Source organism: Zophobas morio, unplaced genomic scaffold (assembly GCF_036711695.1).
Source record: "Zophobas morio isolate AGI-343-1 ecotype UQ-CSIRO unplaced genomic scaffold, CSIRO_AGI_Zmor_V1 ptg000007l, whole genome shotgun sequence".
NCBI classification, from domain to species: Eukaryota; Metazoa; Arthropoda; class Insecta; order Coleoptera; family Tenebrionidae; genus Zophobas; species Zophobas morio.
In genome coordinates, this window is record NW_026972112.1 from 11,011,602 (window position 1) to 11,032,126 (window position 20,525).

At 38.9% G+C, this 20,525-nt stretch overlaps 6 protein-coding genes across 7 annotated transcripts; all 6 read right to left on the reverse strand.

The window, feature by feature from the left end:
- Nucleotides 1–2: 2 nt before the first annotated feature.
- LOC135124541 (uncharacterized) lies at nucleotides 3–5,019 on the reverse strand. Of its 2 annotated transcripts, none has more exons than XM_064049673.1 (5): nucleotides 4,922–5,019; nucleotides 3,822–3,888; nucleotides 450–3,773; nucleotides 224–403; nucleotides 3–172 (listed from the first exon to the last, which is right to left on the reverse strand). In XM_064049673.1, exons 1-5 carry the CDS (start codon nucleotides 4,949–4,951, stop codon nucleotides 84–86), a joined length of 3,690 nt encoding a protein of 1,229 aa, XP_063905743.1. In that variant the 5' UTR covers nucleotides 4,952–5,019; the 3' UTR covers nucleotides 3–83. The 2 variants fall into 2 exon arrangements, with proteins under 2 accessions (XP_063905743.1, XP_063905742.1); XM_064049672.1 differs by having other exon boundaries at nucleotides 221–403.
- Nucleotides 5,020–5,031: 12 nt separating this feature from the next.
- LOC135124546 (uncharacterized) lies at nucleotides 5,032–6,387 on the reverse strand. The gene is made up of 3 exons (XM_064049703.1): nucleotides 5,933–6,387; nucleotides 5,420–5,478; nucleotides 5,032–5,368 (listed from the first exon to the last, which is right to left on the reverse strand). The coding sequence occupies exons 1-3, from the start codon at nucleotides 6,205–6,207 to the stop codon at nucleotides 5,181–5,183; spliced, it is 522 nt and encodes a 173-aa protein (XP_063905773.1). The 5' UTR covers nucleotides 6,208–6,387; the 3' UTR covers nucleotides 5,032–5,180.
- Nucleotides 6,388–6,722: 335 nt separating this feature from the next.
- On the reverse strand, nucleotides 6,723–13,991 carry LOC135124549 (GMP reductase 1-like). The gene is made up of 5 exons (XM_064049705.1): nucleotides 13,303–13,991; nucleotides 12,864–12,983; nucleotides 12,555–12,812; nucleotides 7,310–7,682; nucleotides 6,723–7,258 (listed from the first exon to the last, which is right to left on the reverse strand). Exons 1-5 carry the CDS (start codon nucleotides 13,387–13,389, stop codon nucleotides 7,059–7,061), a joined length of 1,038 nt encoding a protein of 345 aa, XP_063905775.1. The 5' UTR covers nucleotides 13,390–13,991; the 3' UTR covers nucleotides 6,723–7,058.
- A 132-nt stretch (nucleotides 13,992–14,123) lies between these two features.
- On the reverse strand, nucleotides 14,124–15,700 carry LOC135124548 (GDP-fucose protein O-fucosyltransferase 2). The gene is made up of 6 exons (XM_064049704.1): nucleotides 15,522–15,700; nucleotides 15,212–15,474; nucleotides 14,933–15,164; nucleotides 14,699–14,891; nucleotides 14,474–14,651; nucleotides 14,124–14,426 (listed from the first exon to the last, which is right to left on the reverse strand). The coding sequence occupies exons 1-6, from the start codon at nucleotides 15,686–15,688 to the stop codon at nucleotides 14,143–14,145; spliced, it is 1,317 nt and encodes a 438-aa protein (XP_063905774.1). The 5' UTR covers nucleotides 15,689–15,700; the 3' UTR covers nucleotides 14,124–14,142.
- A 219-nt stretch (nucleotides 15,701–15,919) lies between these two features.
- On the reverse strand, nucleotides 15,920–18,855 carry Ctsk1 (Cathepsin K1). The gene is made up of 9 exons (XM_064049706.1): nucleotides 18,614–18,855; nucleotides 18,442–18,550; nucleotides 17,566–17,789; nucleotides 17,262–17,519; nucleotides 16,792–17,202; nucleotides 16,618–16,744; nucleotides 16,457–16,565; nucleotides 16,217–16,404; nucleotides 15,920–16,162 (listed from the first exon to the last, which is right to left on the reverse strand). Exons 1-9 carry the CDS (start codon nucleotides 18,654–18,656, stop codon nucleotides 15,976–15,978), a joined length of 1,656 nt encoding a protein of 551 aa, XP_063905776.1. The 5' UTR covers nucleotides 18,657–18,855; the 3' UTR covers nucleotides 15,920–15,975.
- Nucleotides 18,856–19,081: 226 nt separating this feature from the next.
- LOC135124551 (large ribosomal subunit protein mL39) lies at nucleotides 19,082–20,366 on the reverse strand. The gene is made up of 4 exons (XM_064049708.1): nucleotides 20,207–20,366; nucleotides 19,976–20,158; nucleotides 19,242–19,927; nucleotides 19,082–19,191 (listed from the first exon to the last, which is right to left on the reverse strand). Exons 1-4 carry the CDS (start codon nucleotides 20,280–20,282, stop codon nucleotides 19,117–19,119), a joined length of 1,020 nt encoding a protein of 339 aa, XP_063905778.1. The 5' UTR covers nucleotides 20,283–20,366; the 3' UTR covers nucleotides 19,082–19,116.
- Nucleotides 20,367–20,525: the final 159 nt, after the last annotated feature.

Sequence of the window (20,525 nt, forward strand, 5' to 3'; positions counted from 1 at the left end):
AATACAGTAATACTTCTTGTCTTTACTTATATATACAGATCAAGAATAATTCAGTTGCTGCAGAACTGTCGTCAACCATTTCATCATATGTCTACTTCTTTGGAAGACTTTTCGTTAGATGCATTTTCTTTGGAAGAATTTTCCTTCGACGAGTTTTCAGATGAATCGTTCCCTAAAATAAACCACTTTAAGTTCCCCCTCGTCTTCAGATCTGACGTACTACCTGATAAAGTGCAGTCATGCCCTTTATCAACGCATCGCATTACCGAAGTGGCAAACCCTTGCCCCTTGGGACAGTCCTTTAGTTCTGGCCTCCACCACCAAAAATATGGCACGCACTCGTAGTACTGGTTACATTTGTGAGCTGGGTACTGTCCCGGTTCGAAACATTTGGGTTCAGTAACTGTAATAAATTATTACACATCTGCGAAAAGTACCATAAACCGTACCTGGTAATCTACAACCGATTGCTTCGGCACAGATACATCTTCCTCTTTTCTCGTCAAAACCTTGCCCTTCTGGACAGGTTTTCAAAGTTGGTTCCCACCACCACCACATTTGACCACATTCGTAATACTGGTAACACAAAGCAGCTGGGTGTTTGCTGAAACCATGACATTCCGGTACTTGTGGTGGAGGTCGAGGTGTCGTTGCGGCAGTAGTGGGTGTTGGTGCCTTCGTAGTGGTACTTCTTTGTTGACAATCCACTACATAACTCGGATAACAGACACCGAGTATTACATCGAACGATTCTCCTGGCGAACAGCTTTTCAGTTCCGGTGCCCACCACCATCCGATTTGAATGCACTCGTAGTACTGGTAACAAATGGGCGCTGGGTGTCTACTTGGACCACTACACTCCGGTACGACTATAGGCGGTGGTGCTGGTGTGGCTGCTGTGGTGGGTGGTGTGACTGTGGTAGTTTGTCGAGGATAACAGTCGACATAACTGAGAAATCTGCATTCCGAGTACGCAATATCGAAAGCATATCCTCTTTCACACGATAGAAGTCTGGGCTCCCACCACCACCATACTTGGACACACTCGTAGTATTGGTAGCAGCTGGACGACGGATGCTTGCTGGGGCCGTAGCAGGAAGGTTCGATTATGGGTGGCGGCAGCGGTGTCGGTTTGGGAGTCGTTGGTGATACTGTGGTTGTTATTCGATTATGACAGTCGACAGAGGCTATAGGCGCACAAGCTATTATGAAAATGTCGAAAGCGTATCCTATGGTACAAGTTTGAAGAATGGGTTCCCACCACCAGAGTTTCTGCTGGCACTCGTAGTACTGGTAGCAGTTGGGTGCTGGATGTTTGCCGGGACCGGGACAAGATGGTGGTTCTATTATAGGTAGTGCTGGTGTTGTGCCACTGGTGATTGGAGACGCGGTCGTAGTGACGCGATTTTGACAGTCGCACTGTTTTATAGGCACACAGGCTATGATGATGATGTCGAAGGCATAGCCAATGACACAGGTTTTGAGGACAGGCTTCCACCACCAGAGTTCTTGTTCACATTCGTAATAGTCATAGCATGATTGTGCTGGGTGTTTGCTAGGACCCGAACAAGATGGAGGTTCTATTATGGGTGGTGCTAAAGATGTAGTACTAGTAGTCGTGGATACAGTGGTTGTTACGCGATTTTGACAATCGCATTGTTTTATAGGCACACAGGCTATGATGAAGATGTCGAAGGCATATCCTATGACACAGGTCTTGAGAACAGGCTTCCACCACCAAAGTTCTTGTTCGCATTCGTAATAGTCATAGCATGATTGTGCTGGGTGTTTGCTAGGACCCGAACAAGATGGAGGTTCTATTATGGGTGGTGCTAGCGATGTAGTACTAGTGGTCGTGGATACAGTGGTTGTGACGCGATTTTGACAATCACATTGTTTTATAGGCACACAGGCTATGATGAAGATGTCAAAGCCATAACCTATGACACAGGTCTTGAGGACAGGCTTCCACCACCATAGTTCTTGTTCGCATTCGTAATAGTCATAGCATGATTGTGCTGGGTGTTTGCTAGGACCCGAACAAGATGGAGGTTCTATTATGGGTGGTGCTAGCGATGTAGTACTAGTAGTCGTGGATACAGTGGTTGTCACACGATTTTGACAATCACATTGTTTTATAGGCACACAGGCTATGATGAAGATGTCGAAGCCATAACCTATGACACAGGTCTTGAGGACAGGCTTCCACCACCATAGTTCTTGTTCGCATTCGTAATAGTCATAGCAAGATTGTGCTGGGTGTTTGCTAGGACCCGAACAAGATGGAGGTTCTATTATGGGTGGTGCTAGCGATGTAGTACTAGTAGTCGTGGATACAGTGGTTGTGACACGATTTTGACAATCACATTGTTTTATAGGCACACAGGCTATGATGAAGATGTCGAAGCCATAACCTATGACACAGGTCTTGAGAACAGGCTTCCACCACCAAAGTTCTTGTTCGCATTCGTAATAGTCATAGCATGATTGTGCTGGGTGTTTGCTAGGACCCGAACAAGATGGAGGTTCTATTATGGGTGGTGCTAGCGATGTAGTACTAGTAGTCGTGGATACAGTGGTTGTGACGCGATTTTGACAATCACATTGTTTTATAGGCACACAGGCTATGATGAAGATGTCGAAGGCATAACCTATGACACAGGTCTTGAGGACAGGCTTCCACCACCATAGTTCTTGTTCGCATTCGTAATAGTCATAGCATGATTGTGCTGGGTGTTGGCCAGGACCCGAACAAGATGGAGGTTCAATTATGGGTGGTACTAACGATGTAGTACTAGTGGTCGTGGATACAGTGGTTGTGACACGATTTTGACAATCACATTGTTTTATAGGCACACAGGCTATGATGAAGATGTCGAAGGCATATCCTATGACACAGGTCTTGAGGACAGGCTTCCACCACCATAGTTCTTGTTCGCATTCGTAATAGTCATAGCATGATTGTGCTGGGTGTTGGCCAGGACCCGAACAAGATGGAGGTTCTATTATGGGTGGTGCTAACGATGTACTCGTAGATGCAGTCGTTGTGATGCGATTTTGACAATCACATTGTTTTATAGGCACACAGGCTATGATGAAGATGTCGAAACCATAGCCTATAACACAGGTCTTGAGGACCGGCTTCCACCACCATAGTTCTTGTTCGCATTCGTAGTAGTCATAGCACGACTCTGCTGGATGTTTTCCCGCTCCTGAGCAACTTGGAGGGTATGTTATAGGTGGCGCCAGCGAAGTAGTACTAGTGGTTGAGCTTTTAGTGGTCAAACGATTCTGACAATCGCATTGCCCCACAGGCACACAGGCTATGATTATAATATCAAAGGCGTACCCAACGACGCATGTAGTTAAAACAGGTCTCCACAATGATACATCTTGTACACATTCGTAGTAGTCATAGCACGATGGAGCTGGGTGTTTCCCAGGGCCTGTACAGTTCGGGAAACCGGGTACAATGGTTGGGGGTGCCACTGTAGTAGTAGTAGTGGTAGTACTAGTACTCGTAGTGGTACTTTTGGTCGTGGCAACTGAGGGTGAATTTGTGGGAGCATTCGTTACTCCTGGTAAGGGAATTCTAAACTGACAGTCGACAAGGGTAGCCAGTGCACAAACTTTCAAGCCGATGTCAAAGCACTGATTGTCTGGACACGTGACAAGTTGGGCCTCCCACCACCACATTACATAAACGCAGTCGTAGTATTGGTAGCATGCTGGGGCTGGATGTTTGCCAGTTTCGATACACTGGGGTGGTTCCACTAGAAGTATATGGATAAATTATGGATCGATTTCCAGTTTGTGGGTACCTGAGAATTCGGTTGTTGCTGCTACGCCATTAGTAGTTGCAAGCAGGGTGACGAGAGTAGCTGCCAACTAGAATTTTGAGTAATTTAAATATGTAGTATTTTTTAAATTTTTTCTGGGTAATTTAGTGATGTTTGTATGTGCGAGAATCGCTTATCTGATTTTATGATATAATTATAGTACTTTAATTTTCTTTGTTCTGTATTTATGTCGGTTATAAAGATATTCATAAAATATTTATTTTTATTTATTTGTACACGGTTACATCATTTTGTAACGTCACATTTAAATAATTTTATTTACAAAATTGTTTTCAATAATAAATTAACCTCAATTTCGTACACCTGGTAATGAAATAAATTTCACTGTTTTACGATGCCTACATTGATTTAGTATGTGTAGTTTTTTCAATATGCGGCACAGAGATTACGCTTCTGAGTTTTGGAACAAATGTTTTGTGATTTTGAAATAAGAATGAGGCACGTTCGAAACAAAGGGCAGCAAATATATTAACTAAACACAAACAATTAGGTAGATTTTTATCAGTTAAGAATCAAAAGATAACATCCCAAAAACGTTTCACTGAAAAACTGAAAACGAAAATCTCAGTATGGGACCGTATAAAAAGTGACAACACTATATAGTATTTGCCGTTTCTACTGAAACACTACTTGTTAATAGTAATTTTGGCAAAATTCATATTTAGACAATCAACAGGTGATATTTCAATAGAAATGAAAGGACAATAAACATTTACATGAAACAACACGTATTTTTTTTATTTGCGCAACATGTGGAGAAACTGCTTACTTATGTGTTAAAAATATTTGCCTTTACCAGTGGAGTATTTTTCCACTTACCTCCTCACTAACAATTATTACAAAAGTCCAATGTTATTGGTTGACTTGTAACGTCAATTTGACAACGTGGTTATACCTACCCATATCGATAAATTTTTAGGATGACAAAAAATAATTTCAATTAAGCAATCAAACTTGCCATATGATATAAAATCTCTTTTCTTTTTTTTGTTAGAAAAGTATAGAAAACATATAGGTATAGTTTTTTTCGCGGATTATATAATTTTTACTAAAACACTTACAGTTAAAATATTCTCCACAAGTTCAGCCATACTCTACTCAGCCATAAGTTCCACAAACACCTCTATTTAAATACCCAAGATATCTAACATAATTTAAGGATCCAATAAAATTTATATCCAAGTTTGAACGAATTATATTTACACGAATTTTACATCATTTGAAAAGTTAAAACCAAAATCAACACTGTCCTAAGCCCAAAATTCTCAGAAGTTACAAAGTTCTTAATTTTATGATACAATAAAAAACACTCGATAAAAATTACAGACTACAGTTAGTTTGATAAATAGGAACACATTCTGATCTGACAGGATCAAAAGCCCTACCAATGAAGCAGGTCTTGAGTTGCAATTCGTACCACCAGAAAAATCTCACACATTCATAATACTGGAAGCATTTAGGTGCTGGAAAAGTGGCTCCGTAAGTACATTGTTGCCAGGGAGACGGTCCTGTATATTAAATAAATCTTAAAACTGGAAAAAATGCAGATTAAGGATTACCTGGAGGTTCTGTGGTAGTAGTAGTCGTTGTGCTGCTGGTCGTGGGGGCCTCCACACACCTCAAAAAAAAAAATCGCAGCTAATGAAAAATAATGTACGGGGTGTGGAAATTATTTTTTATTTTTATTATTAAAAGATTAGATTAGATTACTAAAAATATTAATTTGTCATTTTCAACAGGATGTTATAGGTACATTTTTTAACATGGTGAACCTTTGACAATATATTTATACATAAATTTAACTCTGTTAAATCAACTATGGTCGAAAATAGAGTTAATAAAATATTAAGTCAGGATCTCCTTTGTGCTAAAAACAAAGACGTTTAGGAAATATCATACTTTAATTCGTTGTTGAGATATAACTCCACGGAATCTTAATAAGTGAGGTACTTACGTATATTATAAGAAACTATTTTAAACTTGAATAGCAGCAATAATGAGAATTAATATGATACGATTTTCACATATTTAAATTGTCAAAATTAAATAGATGGTACTACAAATGAACTTACGGTACGTATGGATCCTCTACGCACTTGTACCCCGTGGGACAATTGATAGTTTCTTCTTGTAACACCACTTGGCCGTCTATGATTGAACAGAACGTAAACTCTGTATCTGTAAGACACTTGATCGGGGAAGGACACTCGGTTCCTATGTCATTTTGGGCAAGTATCAACTTTGTAAAAATGAAAATTAAAATAAAGTGACAACGCATCATTTTTTTCTGCACTAAATAAAAACACCGCTTTAAGATTTCACTTGTCCCAATGCATTTATCTCGCATTCATAAAATGATATTTATTTGCAGTTTAAGGATTAACGGATTAGAAATGAGATTATCTTCATAGGACTAATTTAGTTAAAAAATTACTATTTGTAGTTGAGTCTCCACGCAATAAAATGCCGCAGCCGCGAATTAATAAACACTAATGGAATCTACCTAGTACCTAGGCCAGAATTTTAAGATTTGTCCTAGATACATAAAAATGATCTACTTTTTATGTGAATAGGATAATCATTAATTAATAAGAGCTTCTTATTGTTAATCCAAAACACACTATTGCAGCTTGAATAAAGTGACAAGTTGTATAAGTATATAAAAACTAAAAAAAAGATATTTGTTTTTATTATATTTTTTAGTAGGTACATATTTGGCACTTTGACAGAGAGCCAACTTTGGAAAAATACGCAACTGAAATCCCACAGTGTACGCTTTTACTGTCACACTGTTTATCTCTCAGTCATAAAACGATTTTTTTTTGTGGAAAGGATTACGGGATTAGGAATAAAATTGCCCCATACAAGCACTAATTTATTCAAAAAATAACGTTTATTAACAAGTTTCCACGTAACATGACACTCAGGCACGAAATAAATATTGTAAAGATCACAATATGGCTAAAATGCTGACGAGTTTCATTGGTGTATTCCGTCACTCCGCAAGACTAAAATCACGAATATAAATAAATAAATTCATCCTAAATACGTAAAAGTTTTGTGCTTATCTCACTCAAGTCGTTAACTTTTAACAACGGCTAAAATTCTTAAAATAATTGACGAACCGTAGGCGCCATTTCGTCGCTTGGAACTACTTTTCAGCCAATAAAAATTCGAACTAAAACCTCAACTAAAAATTTAACTAAAAATGGGGTTGAGTTGCTGGGTGCACCGAATAAACGTGGCCCGCTTGGGCAGCTCCTTCAGCTTGGCAGCCCCCGTATACGTGCAGGCACTCCGCAGTCCGCCCAGAATATCCAGCACGGTCGGCTCGACGTCGCCGCGGTAAGGCACCTCCACGGTTTTTCCTTCGGACGTCCTGTACTCTGCAACTCCACCTTAAAACAAAAAAACGCAATCTCAACCCAGTTTTCCTTTTGCCTCTTCACCTGAGTGCTTCTGCATGGCGGTCTCCGACGACATCCCGTAAAACAGCTTGAACTTCTTCCCATTCTTCTCGATGAGCTCGCCGTCGCATTGGTCGTGCCCCGAGAACATCGCCCCGGCCATGACGAAGTCGGCGCCGCCGCCGAAAGCCTTGGCTACGTCCCCGGCGCACGTGCAGCCACCGTCGGAGATGATGTGGCCGCCGAGGCCGTGGGCGGCGTCAGCGCATTCGAGCACGGCAGACAGCTGGGGGTAGCCGACGCCGGTCTTCAGGCGCGTGGTGCAGATGGAGCCCGGGCCGATGCCCACCTTGATCAAGTCGGCGCCCGAGAGAATAAGCTCTTCGACCATCTCGCCGGTGACGACGTTGCCGGCCTGAAACCGCAATAATTGTTGACTGAATATTATTATTATTAACTCGATAACATGTTTTAACAACGTTTAGCAAATTTGTGTGCGTCCTTTTTTCATTATAGCTACAAGTGCTGCAACAAGGAAACATACGACATACAAAAACTGGAGCCCGAATCGGACGTCAGCTTCATTCTTTTGTTTAATAAGTTATAACTAGAGTTTCTGTGTGTTTTACGTAAGTATTATATTTTGACACACTTTCTAGCTTCTCACTCGAGGTCCATTTTGAGAAAAAGGACCTTGAAAAGTTGCGGTTAAGTTCATACCCTCGTGGACTCGTAAAACGAGAGGGCTTTAATATTTTCTTACAGGTTTAATAAATTTTTTGAGGTTTAAATTTGTACGTTTATCCTCGAAATACCTCTGGCGTTTGCCGAGACCGCGTTCTCTGATTGTGATTTTGATTGTATTGAATGTGTGTTTTTTTTTTGTATGTGTGATGTGGGGTTTTCTCACATCTGTGAGTGCGATTTGATATAGTAAATAACTTGAAATAGCACACAATTTAACCTCGTGTAACTTCTTTGTTGTTTGAAATTATTGACAGAGTGTGGCATAATTTAACATCATGTACATTCTTTGTTGGTTGAAATTCTTGATAATGTGGCGTAATTAATTTAAGTATACAATTTTAATACTCATTCAGTCATCGTTATACATCCGAGAGATACAATTTGAACTTATTTGAAATATAAAGGCACAAGTTCGAGTGGAGAAAGCGGAACACACGGTTTCTAGTAAACGTTTGCGGTTTTGTCATTGCCCAAATAGACGCTGAAATGCAACTCCATGGGGAGACTCGCATCTGCGTAAAAGCGTAACTTATTCCAGATGCGGCAGGTTTTTTGGGTATAGAAATGTGGAATGTGTTGTACCTACCCCTGAAGTAGAATCACCGAGGAAGGGTGACCGACTATGACGAGGAACTTAAATTCCGCTCTCATTACAAAGTCCGCGTAGCTCGCTTGCTCAGTTCTCGATTGCCATAATTTAAATTTACCGCCACACCTTCGTAATAACTTGTGTATTTGCATTCGATTACTTTAATTCAGATTTTGCTTTCTCTTGTTTTCCAAGCGGAAAAATGCGAACTTTCGACGGACGCTAACACGTGGTGTGATGCTGATTCATTGTTTGTAAATTCACAGTTCATGTTAGGATTTTGATCGTTAACCGGTTCTAACATTGTGTTAAATTGTTTTAACAGTCAGGAGTTTGTTTAGATATGGCGCTTGTTAAGAGGTTTCATGAAATTCACTTAATCAGGACACATTTTTTGTTTACCAAATTATGAATAAGGTTTCTGGATGCTTATCCTTCAGTGTTACATTATAACACTTCTTAATTCCTCACACAAGATTGCTAATAGTTCATTTACGGGAGTTAAATCCATCCAACGTTATCCCACTCTGGGAAAAGACCGTGTAAGTGCGGTAGAATTAATAATATCGTGAAGTGAGGTACGGGGAGATTAAAAAATGTCTTCCCTTAGGCAGTTATTATCATCATATCATCATCACATCACCGAGATATTTTCTCGCAACGTTGAAAATTATATCACCGAGACCGGATATATTTTGTGTTGTTTATTTATCATGTGTTTTGTTTGGAATAAGCTGGCGACACTCCACGATATAGACTCTCAAAGCTAATTGTTTTAAGTAACTAATCACTTGGATAATGGCATAATTTAACATAATGTAAATTCTTTGTTTGAATCGTTGATAAAGTGTGGCATAATTTAACATCAGGTAAATTCTTTGTTCTGGCAGCGACCATGTTGAACGCGTATTTTCAGATCGAGCACATATTTGAACTGTAAAATCTTACTGAACAAATTAACAATATTGTGGGTCATGTGCATTTTATTGCTTTATTATTATTTGCACAGCGCCACAGGATTGACCACATTTCTGGGAGACATATTTACGACACATTTTTTTGAACGACGCATTCATCCGACACCATTTTGAACCTCCATATTTCCCACTGTTCTTTATGTGTTTGTTGGCCCACAATGCAGCTGAATAACTTCACTTGTTTAAAATTTAAACAATAACTCGAATGGACATAAAATATTAACTTCATGTGATTTTGTTAGCTTTGCAGTTTTTCTCTAGCTCATAATTTTAGCCTCAGTAACTTTCTTTGTTGTATAATATAAATTGAACGTAAATTTTCATGCTCTGCAGTTCCTAATTTCACGTAACTTTTATCTGCACAAGTTTTATTTCACACTAGATCTTTTTTTGTGTTTATAAATATTTACTAGTTTTTTCATGTAAATATTTCATTGGTTAATGCTTACATCATATAAATTGTCTGCTGTCCAATTTTAATTTCAGATAAGAATTCTTTGCTGTGTACAATTTCACGGGAGTGTATGGCGAATTTAATATTTCAATAGAATTGAGGTTAAATAACACAGAAACACTTAGCGGAAGCGGAGTGCGCGGTTCCTTGTCGAGCTGGCGGCCGCGCCATCTGCACAAAAGATGAAGGTCTTGAATAGAGTCAGGGGCGGTCGGAATGACGTGACGCTCGCGGCTTGACCCAATAGCCGGCATTTCCAACCACGAGTTTGCGACCGTAATGGCCTGTTTCCGCGCGCCACGTTTCTTGGTCATAGAGGGGTGGAAGAACAGCCACGACCAGGAGCCCCAAACCCCGCTCCTGCTACAACGCCCCCTATGGGTAATTCTGGTGTGCTCTAGAATGAAATTGAGATAGTTCGATCGCCACACTCTTATAGCGGTCTGGTGCTGCTGCCGCTGCATAGTTTTTAAAATGTTCTTTTGTTTACTGCCATAATTTTAAATTTGCCGCCACATGTCCATTTTGTTTGTTAGACATGCACAGCCAAGGCCAAATTCTTTAATCTTTTAATTTTTCGCGGGCTTTCATTTTTTTTTCACATTTTTAAGGCGGGATGTTTGGGTAATCACAGTGTAGAGTATGTTATTTCACATGTATATACTCATTATTTTACATATACTATAGAAAATTTCGAGTGACATCATCATATTATTGGTCGGACTGATCAGATAAAATTTGTTTAGCGTTTTATTCTTATAGATCATATATAAATTATTATATGATCTGAGGTTTTAGTTTTACCATTCGATGTTCCTAGCATATACCTCAAATAACAATCACTCCAGTAGTTTCCGAAATTATGTGTTTAATAAAATTGCCGTGAGACGTATTTTTCATACTCTGTGGGTTAGGAAACGTCGAGAAAACCTTGAAATGTTTAATTCAAAGTTATCGCCCAATGAACCCTAACACAATGGGTACTTTATTTCTAGCTTAGAGAATTATTTCATTAACCTTATTGGTGCTTTATTTATTATAATTATAACTTTAAATATTGTTACACGAAATAGTGTTTTATATACAGTAGACGCCGCTTAATATGATCACGGTTAATGTTATCAACCGCTTAGTGTGATCAAAATGGCTTGGAACGGGCCCACGCAATACCAATGCATTAAAATTTTTCCGTTTATTGTGATCAATATTTCGCTTATTGTGATCAATCTCGCAATTCTTTTACAAGCGGGAATTGTTTTTTTTTGGAGAAGCGAGACGATTGAAACTACTATTGTTTTTTAATGAACATTCATTGCTCTCAAAAGATAAATTCGCTTATACTATTCACTTTATACTCTCATAGATCTTAGCTTATCAGAGAAAAAAAAAATTCTCAGCCCTTACTTAAGAAACTTCTACAACCACCAAAGGAAATCGAGGGTTCCTTTCTCAGAATGGTAACCAAAATTTATTTTAAAAATTCTTCTGTTTATGTACCTTCATCTACCAGCACAATAAACACTATCTTGTTCATGATTTTGTATTATTTTGAGTTTTACTGTCTCTGATGATGGTTTTCGCTTATTATTATCAGTCGGTTAGTGTGATCAATTTGTCTGAGTCCCAAAGTGATCACATTAAGCGGCGTCCACTGTACTTCACTTTAATATCTAATTATAAATTATGAGTTATGACAATGCTGCCTGTGTAACTAGTTTTACTTGTAATTTTCATGCGTTTTATTTAATGAGGCGCAGTTGTCTATAAAAAAAACGTGATAAGAACTGATAACACCTAAATAGACTAGTGACACTCACGTGTAAATTATCAACAGTACATATTTCAAGAGGCAATACAATGGAGTCTCTTAATTAAAACGAAAATTAATATCTTTTTTCATAAGTGCGGTTTGGTATCTTTCAGTTTACTTTGATCAACAAACCATAACTACAAAGACAGTTTTTTTTCTGTGAAACAATTCACGTTTTATAGCCACCATTTATGTCCCAACCAAGTTATAAATTCGCACGTAATGCAATTATGAAGTATCTAAAGTAAACATTGGCAAAATAAGAATCACATTACATTTTTTATTACATCACCGTGTTCCAGGAAAGGTCAATGAAATAATTCGTTACTAAACAGAGCGGAAGTAGAACGCAACTAATCGCAGACGAGGACACAATTATCTATAAAAGCGATAGCAAACCTTGACTCGTAATGTTTAAAGGTTAAATATTTGCAAAAGTAGTTATATAGTCATGTAATTATCAGATTTTCCAACTCCATAGACACAATAATAATCACGAAAAAAAAGGACAGCTACAATTCGAATTATAAACAAATCTCAGGATTGCGGCTCACGGCGAAGTCAAGATTCAGAATTCAATTAGAAATTAGAATAAAATCACCAAATGTGAAGCAAACATAGTGCTGTAGGTGTGACAGAAAATATTTGACGTCAACTTTTTTGATATTGTTCAAAAAATTACCATTCTATTTTGCAAAAACAATACGTACGATGATCGTGTGCGTGGGGAACGCGGCCCTCACTTTCCTCACGTACTCTACAAAGTGCTGCGAGTACCCGTTTGCCACGTCCAGACAAATAAACGTAATTTCTGGGATGGATTTCAAAATTTCAGTCAGTTTCTCGAAATCGGAATCAGTCATTCCAGCGCTGGCGGCAACATGAGGCAAAGCCTTGGGGTTCTCCTGGGCGAACTTCTTCCACTGTTCCGCGCTGTAGTACTTGTGGATGCACGTAAACAGCCCGTGCTAAAACCCAAGCTTCTTTGAACGTAAATTTAAAAAAAAAAACGAACATACTTTCGAGAGGGCTTGTGCCATTTCAAAAGTGCCCACTGTGTCCATGTTGGAAGCCATGACCGGGATGCCATTGTACGTCTGCTTGGAGTTCCGGAACGTGATCTCCCGGAACAAGTTCACCTAAAACAGCCCCTTTCATCAAATGGAGTGAATCGTCCATTGGCCAAAAATAGGTTTCGAGGCCGCTCTCAATTACGATAAAAATAACTCAATGAAACCCTATTAAGAGAGCGGAGGAGACATCACCCCGTTGACGCACGATCCGGGTTGATTGACTGGGGGAGGGTTGGGATGGGTATTGACAAAACGAGGGTTGCCAAGGGGGCTGAGGTCGATTGAAGGGGCCCCGCTCCTTCGATTGACTCCCCTTGACCCTCTTGTGCGAAAATAAGGCCACCCTCCATTTAGAAATTTCCCGAAAACCAAAATCAATACTCACGTCGCTGCGGCTCTTCAGGGTGGACCTTTTGGGGCGCAGCATCACGTCCTTGAAGTCCAGCTTGATTTCGTAGTTGATGTTAGGCATTTTGAGGGTGGAACTGGCGGGTTTTGCGAGTGACAACTAAAATTTTGCTAGTTCGCGGACAAACAATTAAAAATAACTTTCAGCTGACTTTGGTTACGTCACTTTGACAAGTGCGATTTGAACGACAGCGCGTCAAGATGCGCGCATGCGCGAAGTGGCCACGGTTACGGCCTCGACCTCGTTTTGCAATTAGCGCTTTTTACGAAAAATTTTGTTCGTTTTGGAGCAGCGATAATTGCGGTGAATGAATATCGTTGAAGAGTTATTCTGAAGCTACGTTTTTATTTTGAATTAACTATTCCATATTGGATGACGTAGAGGGCGCTGACGTTGTTTTATTATGAAAAGGCCAGTGGCGGAGAAAGCGTTGATTTATTTTCACTAATTTTTTACTTATAACTCAAGAGCTTAGACTTTTGCTTTTTCCTTATGCAAATGTTGCATTACACACTTACTGGAACACATTTTTGTCAAAAATTTAGGATGTTTTGAAGCATCCCAATCTACGCTTTCAGTTTTTGCACCGCCACTGGGACACAACTTCAACAACTTAAAAAAAGTCACGTCAAGTGAACTAATAAGAGCTGTGAACAATATAAATACACAACATAATTACTTTGGTTTTTAACGTAATTCAATTAATTATTTTAATAAAAACGAAGCCGCGCCATCATTCGACAAATTCGTTAAATAATTAACAAAAAAACAACTAAAAATTTAAAAAAGAACACAAAAGCATTAATATCGGATCTATTAATAAACAATTTTCCAGACTGATGGTTGCGGACACCCATTATGTTCTCTACAAAAACTATTGAAAGTCGACTTTATGGGGAATCCAAAGATTTCGCGCTCTTCTTGAATTCGAAAGGAAAAAGTACTCTCTTGCGTCCCAATAAAATGGCGCGCATGGGAACAAATAATCTGTTCAATGATCGCAATACCGCCGTCTTTATACTTCGTTTTAACTTTTTCACTAGGAGTGTATCTAATGGTTTTATATTCAGGTGGAATTTTTCTAATGATATCTCCATATTCTGGAAAATACTTTCAGTAAACAATACAAACACCAGTCAAGTTTTACCCTCATCACTAGCATCAGTTGCTACGAAAACCGTCGACAAACTCAGTTTTTTAAGTTTCTCACTTATCTGTTGTACTATATTTTCTACAGAAGGAACTTGGTTGGCTCGACCTGTTAAAAAATCTTTTCTCCGTAAATGTACTCCTAAGTAGGGGCCCCCTACAGCGTTTCTGTGAGGCTGAAATTATAACTTGACAAATATTCACACAGTGTTAAAAAAATTACTTTTTCGTCTTGCCACCTATTGGGTAAAATAGTCCCATCTAAATCATCACTGGAGTTGAGGAACTGCTGTCGAAAATCAGCCGCTATCGAGCGCAGTTCTTTATTAAACCTCATACTTCTCCTACACTGCCAGTATAATTTATCCCCAAACATATGATGAAGAGCCACTTCAGCATGATGCAACAAAATGATCCTTTTCAAATAAATTAAACCTTGATTGGTGGAGATTCTTACTTAGCTGGTGATTTATCCAACAGCTCTGATAACTTAGTTGCTGGACCATGATACGATAAACACTTGACGTTCTTAGAAGTTATATTGTTATAAAAAAAATAAATAAGATGGGACTTGGCTCTGCATTCTTCAATTTTCATTCGGTCCTCAAAGTTCCCAGTCTCAAACATGTCTTTAAAATGTTGCAGAATGTACACTTCGTCAATTACAACGCTATACTTCCTGTCAATAGCTAGAAACAGAGTTTAAAAAATGTATTAAATGCAGACACAAACAAACCATTGAAAAATTCGTGCATTTCTATAACAGGTGCGAACGATTTGAGACTTTCTAGATCAAAAAATAGTCCCCATGGCATTTGTTCGGGATTTGGATTGTAAGTCCAGTGGTATAAATGTGACCATGGAGGAAGCACCAGTCTAAAATGTTTTAGTTTCTCATTTTTGGAAAGTTTCAATTTGTGTGCTAAAATAGCAAAACGCATATAGACATCACGACGAAGATTGAAACCCTCCGGTGGATTTACGTCGTACAGGAGAAATCTAAAAATTAGCGTGAAACTGTGGCTCAGCGCCTACATAACCTATACCTATTTTTCGTAGTGCTTAAGTCCTGTGCACATTGCGAGTCAGAAAGGCAAACTTCTTCATCACAGAGGCAAGAAATGAGTAAAAAAAGCACTAAATATATAGAAATTGAGTATTTATGTTTGTATACATCTGTTGACATATTAGTGAGGTTATGGTCAATTTGCATTCCAAATACAACATATTATCAGAGAACATCTTCTCTGATATTATCTTGCAGTGACGATTTTTATAATTTACTGCAATACTTTGAAAACTAATAATCGAATTTCTGCTCAAACAGATTAAATACTGGCGAAATAATTTTTTATTTATAATTCGTTTTTTGAATGACGTACCAACATAGTAGAGTATAGCCAACACATAGACATATTTACTCCTAAAAAATTTAAACAAAATCTGGATCTGGAAGCAACTTTTATTCAAACACGTACAAGGAACTTAAAATAATCACAATTACATTGTTACGTACGTTGGGGTCGTCATGACTCCACAATTATTATTTTTCGATGACATTAGAACGTACCCGTCGTTGCCCCAATAATTGGACCAACTGTTCTTGACCAACCAATAATTGGCACCGTTAATTGTCCCATAGCCCACCGCCAACACGGCGTGGTCTAATTCGTCGACTTTATTCCCGCTGAAACAAAAAATATTACGTTATGCTTCCTTTTCAATTTTTTAACCAACTCACCATTTGGGTTCATAGTACACTCCATTTGAGTAAAAACTGAAGGTGCGCTGACTAGCATCAATAGCTACGCTGATGGGGCCTTGCTTAAAAATGGCCAATCTCAGAGCATTCTCATCATTTGTTGTTACGTTAACGTAACCTGTTATTTTTGCAACTTTTGGAACTTTATCTGCGTGGCAATAGCCATCCTACCATAAAACGTTAATAGAAGATTATACATACAAGTTAAGAACGACATACCTGTCCCAAATATGGTCCATAATCCTCCTCTGTTGGGATACCACCATGTTTCAACATCCACTGGTATGAACGGAAATCTTCACCACCATCACAACCATTATTACCAAAACTGGAAATATTGCAATATTAAGATAAAAAACACAACAATGTCGCAGTTTCACCCCCAGGAGCAATCAATTAAAGCCTGTTGAGACAACCGCTGAAGTTTTCCCCCATTGTGTAGGAACAGAGCGCCCTCTATCGTCCCCACGGTGCCGAAACTCCAGCAGGATCCGCAAACCGATTGATCTATAATTTTCCCATCAAAAAACAAAAATACAAACTCCATATTTTACCTTTTACAGGAGTGACAGCCCCATACAATCTCCAATCCCACTGATCAGGCAAATTGCCCTTCTTTATGTTCTTGTAAGGGAACGGAGCGCCACCATTGTAGCCTCCAGAGTAGGTGCGCCCCCTTAAAGCCTTCAATTCAGCTGGGTTTTTGTCAGCTAGGTGATTCACGGCCAAAGTGTATCCTCGATTCTGCCTATTCACTGCATGAATTAATCTCACGTTTTGTCTGAATATTTCTTTCCTTGCAGCCAGTTCAGTTTCATTCCTGTACCGTCTGCGATGTTTGTGAGTAAATTTGTCAAATTCGAAATCTACATGGGTGGTTTTTTCCGGCCGGACGAACTCAGCCATGGGGTTGAAGGTGTAGATGTGCTTGTCTCCAGGGCCGGGGAAGGCGCTACATGTCATATCTACAACCATGAATACATTAAATTCATAAAACATAAGTACATGATTAATTTTTACTCACTTGGGTCAATCTTAAATGTGTCGGCTGGAATGGGGTCAGAATCGAAATCCTCATACTCTAAATAATAGTGGTCGTAGTGGCTCCCCAACAAAGAATTGAACCCCCGCATCTCGTACCGCACGGGAATGGCGATCTTGATGTCTTCATTATCAGGGTTGTCCTTGTAGTACAGCCACATCCTGTACTTGTTGACTTTCTGGCCAATGGTCTCAGTGAGCCCCCACGTTTCAGTCAAAATACCTCTGATGGTTTCCTCTCCTGAAGCAGGACGTTCAGACCACAGAAATATAAGAGGGCAACGTACCTGTGCATTCGAAGTTGGTCAAGTCAGGCAGGATGATTTGGGGCTTGATATGGTAGTCCTGGGTTCCATTGACCTGGAGGCAGGTTTTCGCGTTCTTCTCGGCTTCAGTGGTCACAGGGGCGATCTTGAGGCTCGTGCCGTAGGAGCCGGTGGTGGAGAGCTGATAAGTTTTGACCATGTCACCATAGTAGTCGATGCGAGATTGTTTGGAAGGGCCATCGTACCTTGTAAAAAATTGTAACGTGGTTTAGGTTTTGTGTATCGTTTGAAACTCCAATTCTGAAGAGTTCTTGCCGTTTTCAAAAAATTGTATTTAATAATTTCTTGAAATGACGCCATCAAATTTCTTGTGGGGATAAACCTATTCATTTTGATGTATAAGTTGTACACCCAAAACACAACTCATAAGATTACTGTGTTTTTGTTTTTGGCCGCCCAAAATTCCAATTTTCTATCAGTGTTTAAAAAATCAAAAATGTATTTACTTTATGCATGGAGGTAAGATTCCATCTTCATGATTTTATGGTTGAAAAATTTATGGAAAGTTTTTAGCTCGTGCAAAATACGTTCTTAAAAAAATATATAAACATTTGTAATTATTTTCCTGAAACCTGAAAGATTTATACTATATTTGTTTTCTTTTAACTGACATAAATAAATTGATAATTTACTTATCAACATGACCTCTCTCAGTGTATTTTAGTTTGTCAATATTTACTCCTCATGTTATAATTACACAGAAACCTAAAAATAAATTTCAAAACAAATAAAATTGTTAAACACTTAAAATAGCTTCTAAATTGTTTAATTTACAAAAAGTAAACTTATCCCAACAGTGCCAAATGGAAGAAATATTACAATAATCAATATACATACCATGCATAGAAAGGTTCTTCGATTTCTGCATAAGGAATGTAAAGAATTCCTTTCACAGTGTGCGTGTTGCTCCAGACGGGTGCAGCAGTTACAGAACAGTCACCACATACTATTAAAAAAAAACAAAAATTCATAAAAATATATTAAATAAATAAATAATTAAATTACTCACCCCACACTACCAACAACGAAAAAACAATAAACCTGAGCAGCATCTTTGTTCACTATCGAACTGCTGCCACCGAAACCAAAATCACGAATAAACAAAGTTTTCGATAAGCGCTGATTAAAAACAAGAAACAACCCCCAGTGACCTCTGCTCAGCTGATAAGTGGTAGAAAGTTTAGACTCACACTGAACAAAGGAAATGGAAGGGAATGTGCAAATACAGACAAAACTACTTGCTGATTCATCACCAACAACTTTGCACATTAAAAGATTATTTTAATCGGAATTCTAAATTTCAATAACAAACTATTTTTTCGCTTCACACACAAATTCTGAGACGTATTTGTCTTTGTTCCAAACAATCGCGTTATAACGTTACACAACACCACAAAAAACCGTTGTGGTTATTAAAAAGATGATTATCTACTTCCTTATTTCTAAAGCACGATTTTCTGTTAATAACACTCCAAAAAAATTAATAACTTTTTATTAGTGTACAAAATTCCTCTATGCTGTAACTTGCGCCACGAAACTGTTATCTTCTTCAAAGCTCTCCTGACTTCCCGGTATCCTCGCCGGATTCTGTAACCAAAATTGTAAAAAATTCGCCCCCACAGAGTTCAACAACTCACCAAATTGCGCGCCCTCTCCTCCAACAACCCGAACGCAAAATGATTCAACATAATCGACTTCGGCAACGCCACCCCCTGAAACCTATAAATGGGCCCCCCGGGAACATCCGTATTTAACTTAATCACGTTCGCTATAGTAACCCGCCCCAAGTGATTCGTATTCGTCACCATGGGCCCCCTCGAAATATCGATATGATGCCCGGCCCTGAATAACGTAATTTTCCCATTATTATGCGCCGCAATGTCCGGTATCTGCTGGTATTTGTGCGTATTGTTCCTAAATAAATCTAGCGCCAGCTCTGTTGACACATTCATGTGCTCAATTGCGTGACTCTGCTGACAGAACTTGATCATTTCTATCGACAACACTTTGAGTTCTTTTTCTGTGGGTTTCCAGTCCGCCAGATCGAGTTGGACGTCGTAGACGAAACTCCCTGAACGCACGTTCGGGCTAGGAAAACTATGAAGTTGCACTTTGACTGTGTCTTTAAAAGCGGCGTTTGCTACAGCACCCAAAATGAAACTACAACTGCGCCAGAAGATTTTGTTGACGGCGGTGGGCTGCGGAATTTTGTAATGTAAAAACTGGAGTTTACAGGAGTCAGGTAGGGGCTTGTGCATGTGCCAGAGGGTGTCATTGTTTAACAAAGCTACAGCTGACTGGTCCGCGATTCGTTCGCCAAGATCTGCAACACACGTTTGTGACAGAGGTAAAGAATGACGATGAGATTTACGTTTGGCGCAATCAAAAGGTGTGGAAATGTGTTTATTCATGGTTAAGGTGGCCTTGTCTGTAGGGCCTTCATACTCTATTTGGATTTTTTCGATACGTCCTACAGATTCCTTCTGCTTTTTTTGCTCTATGTCGAAGAGGTGGTTCTGACGGACGGCTTCACTGGATAACGAGCTTGTCAGTCCTTAAATCAAAGAAATCGTATTTTGTGGGGGCCAAAACATAACCTCACTTTTGCTGCAAGTGGCGACCCGGGGAAACGACGCCACCATAGATCTTGCTAAAATAACGTTAATATTATTCATCATTGTTTCGTTTCGAGAGTAATTAATGAAATTCAGAAAATGTGAGCTTTATTAACCTAAAACATTTTTCATTTAGTGATTTTGGTGTTTTGATTGGCATGCTTGTCGCTGTCATGTGTCAGTTCTAGGAATATGTTGTTGGTTGAAATAAATACAGCGAAAAAACTGAAAGCTGTTTTTTTATTCTTTTAATTTTACATTAAAATGTACATTTTAACTGTTTCATCCACTAAATAGCTTTTTTGT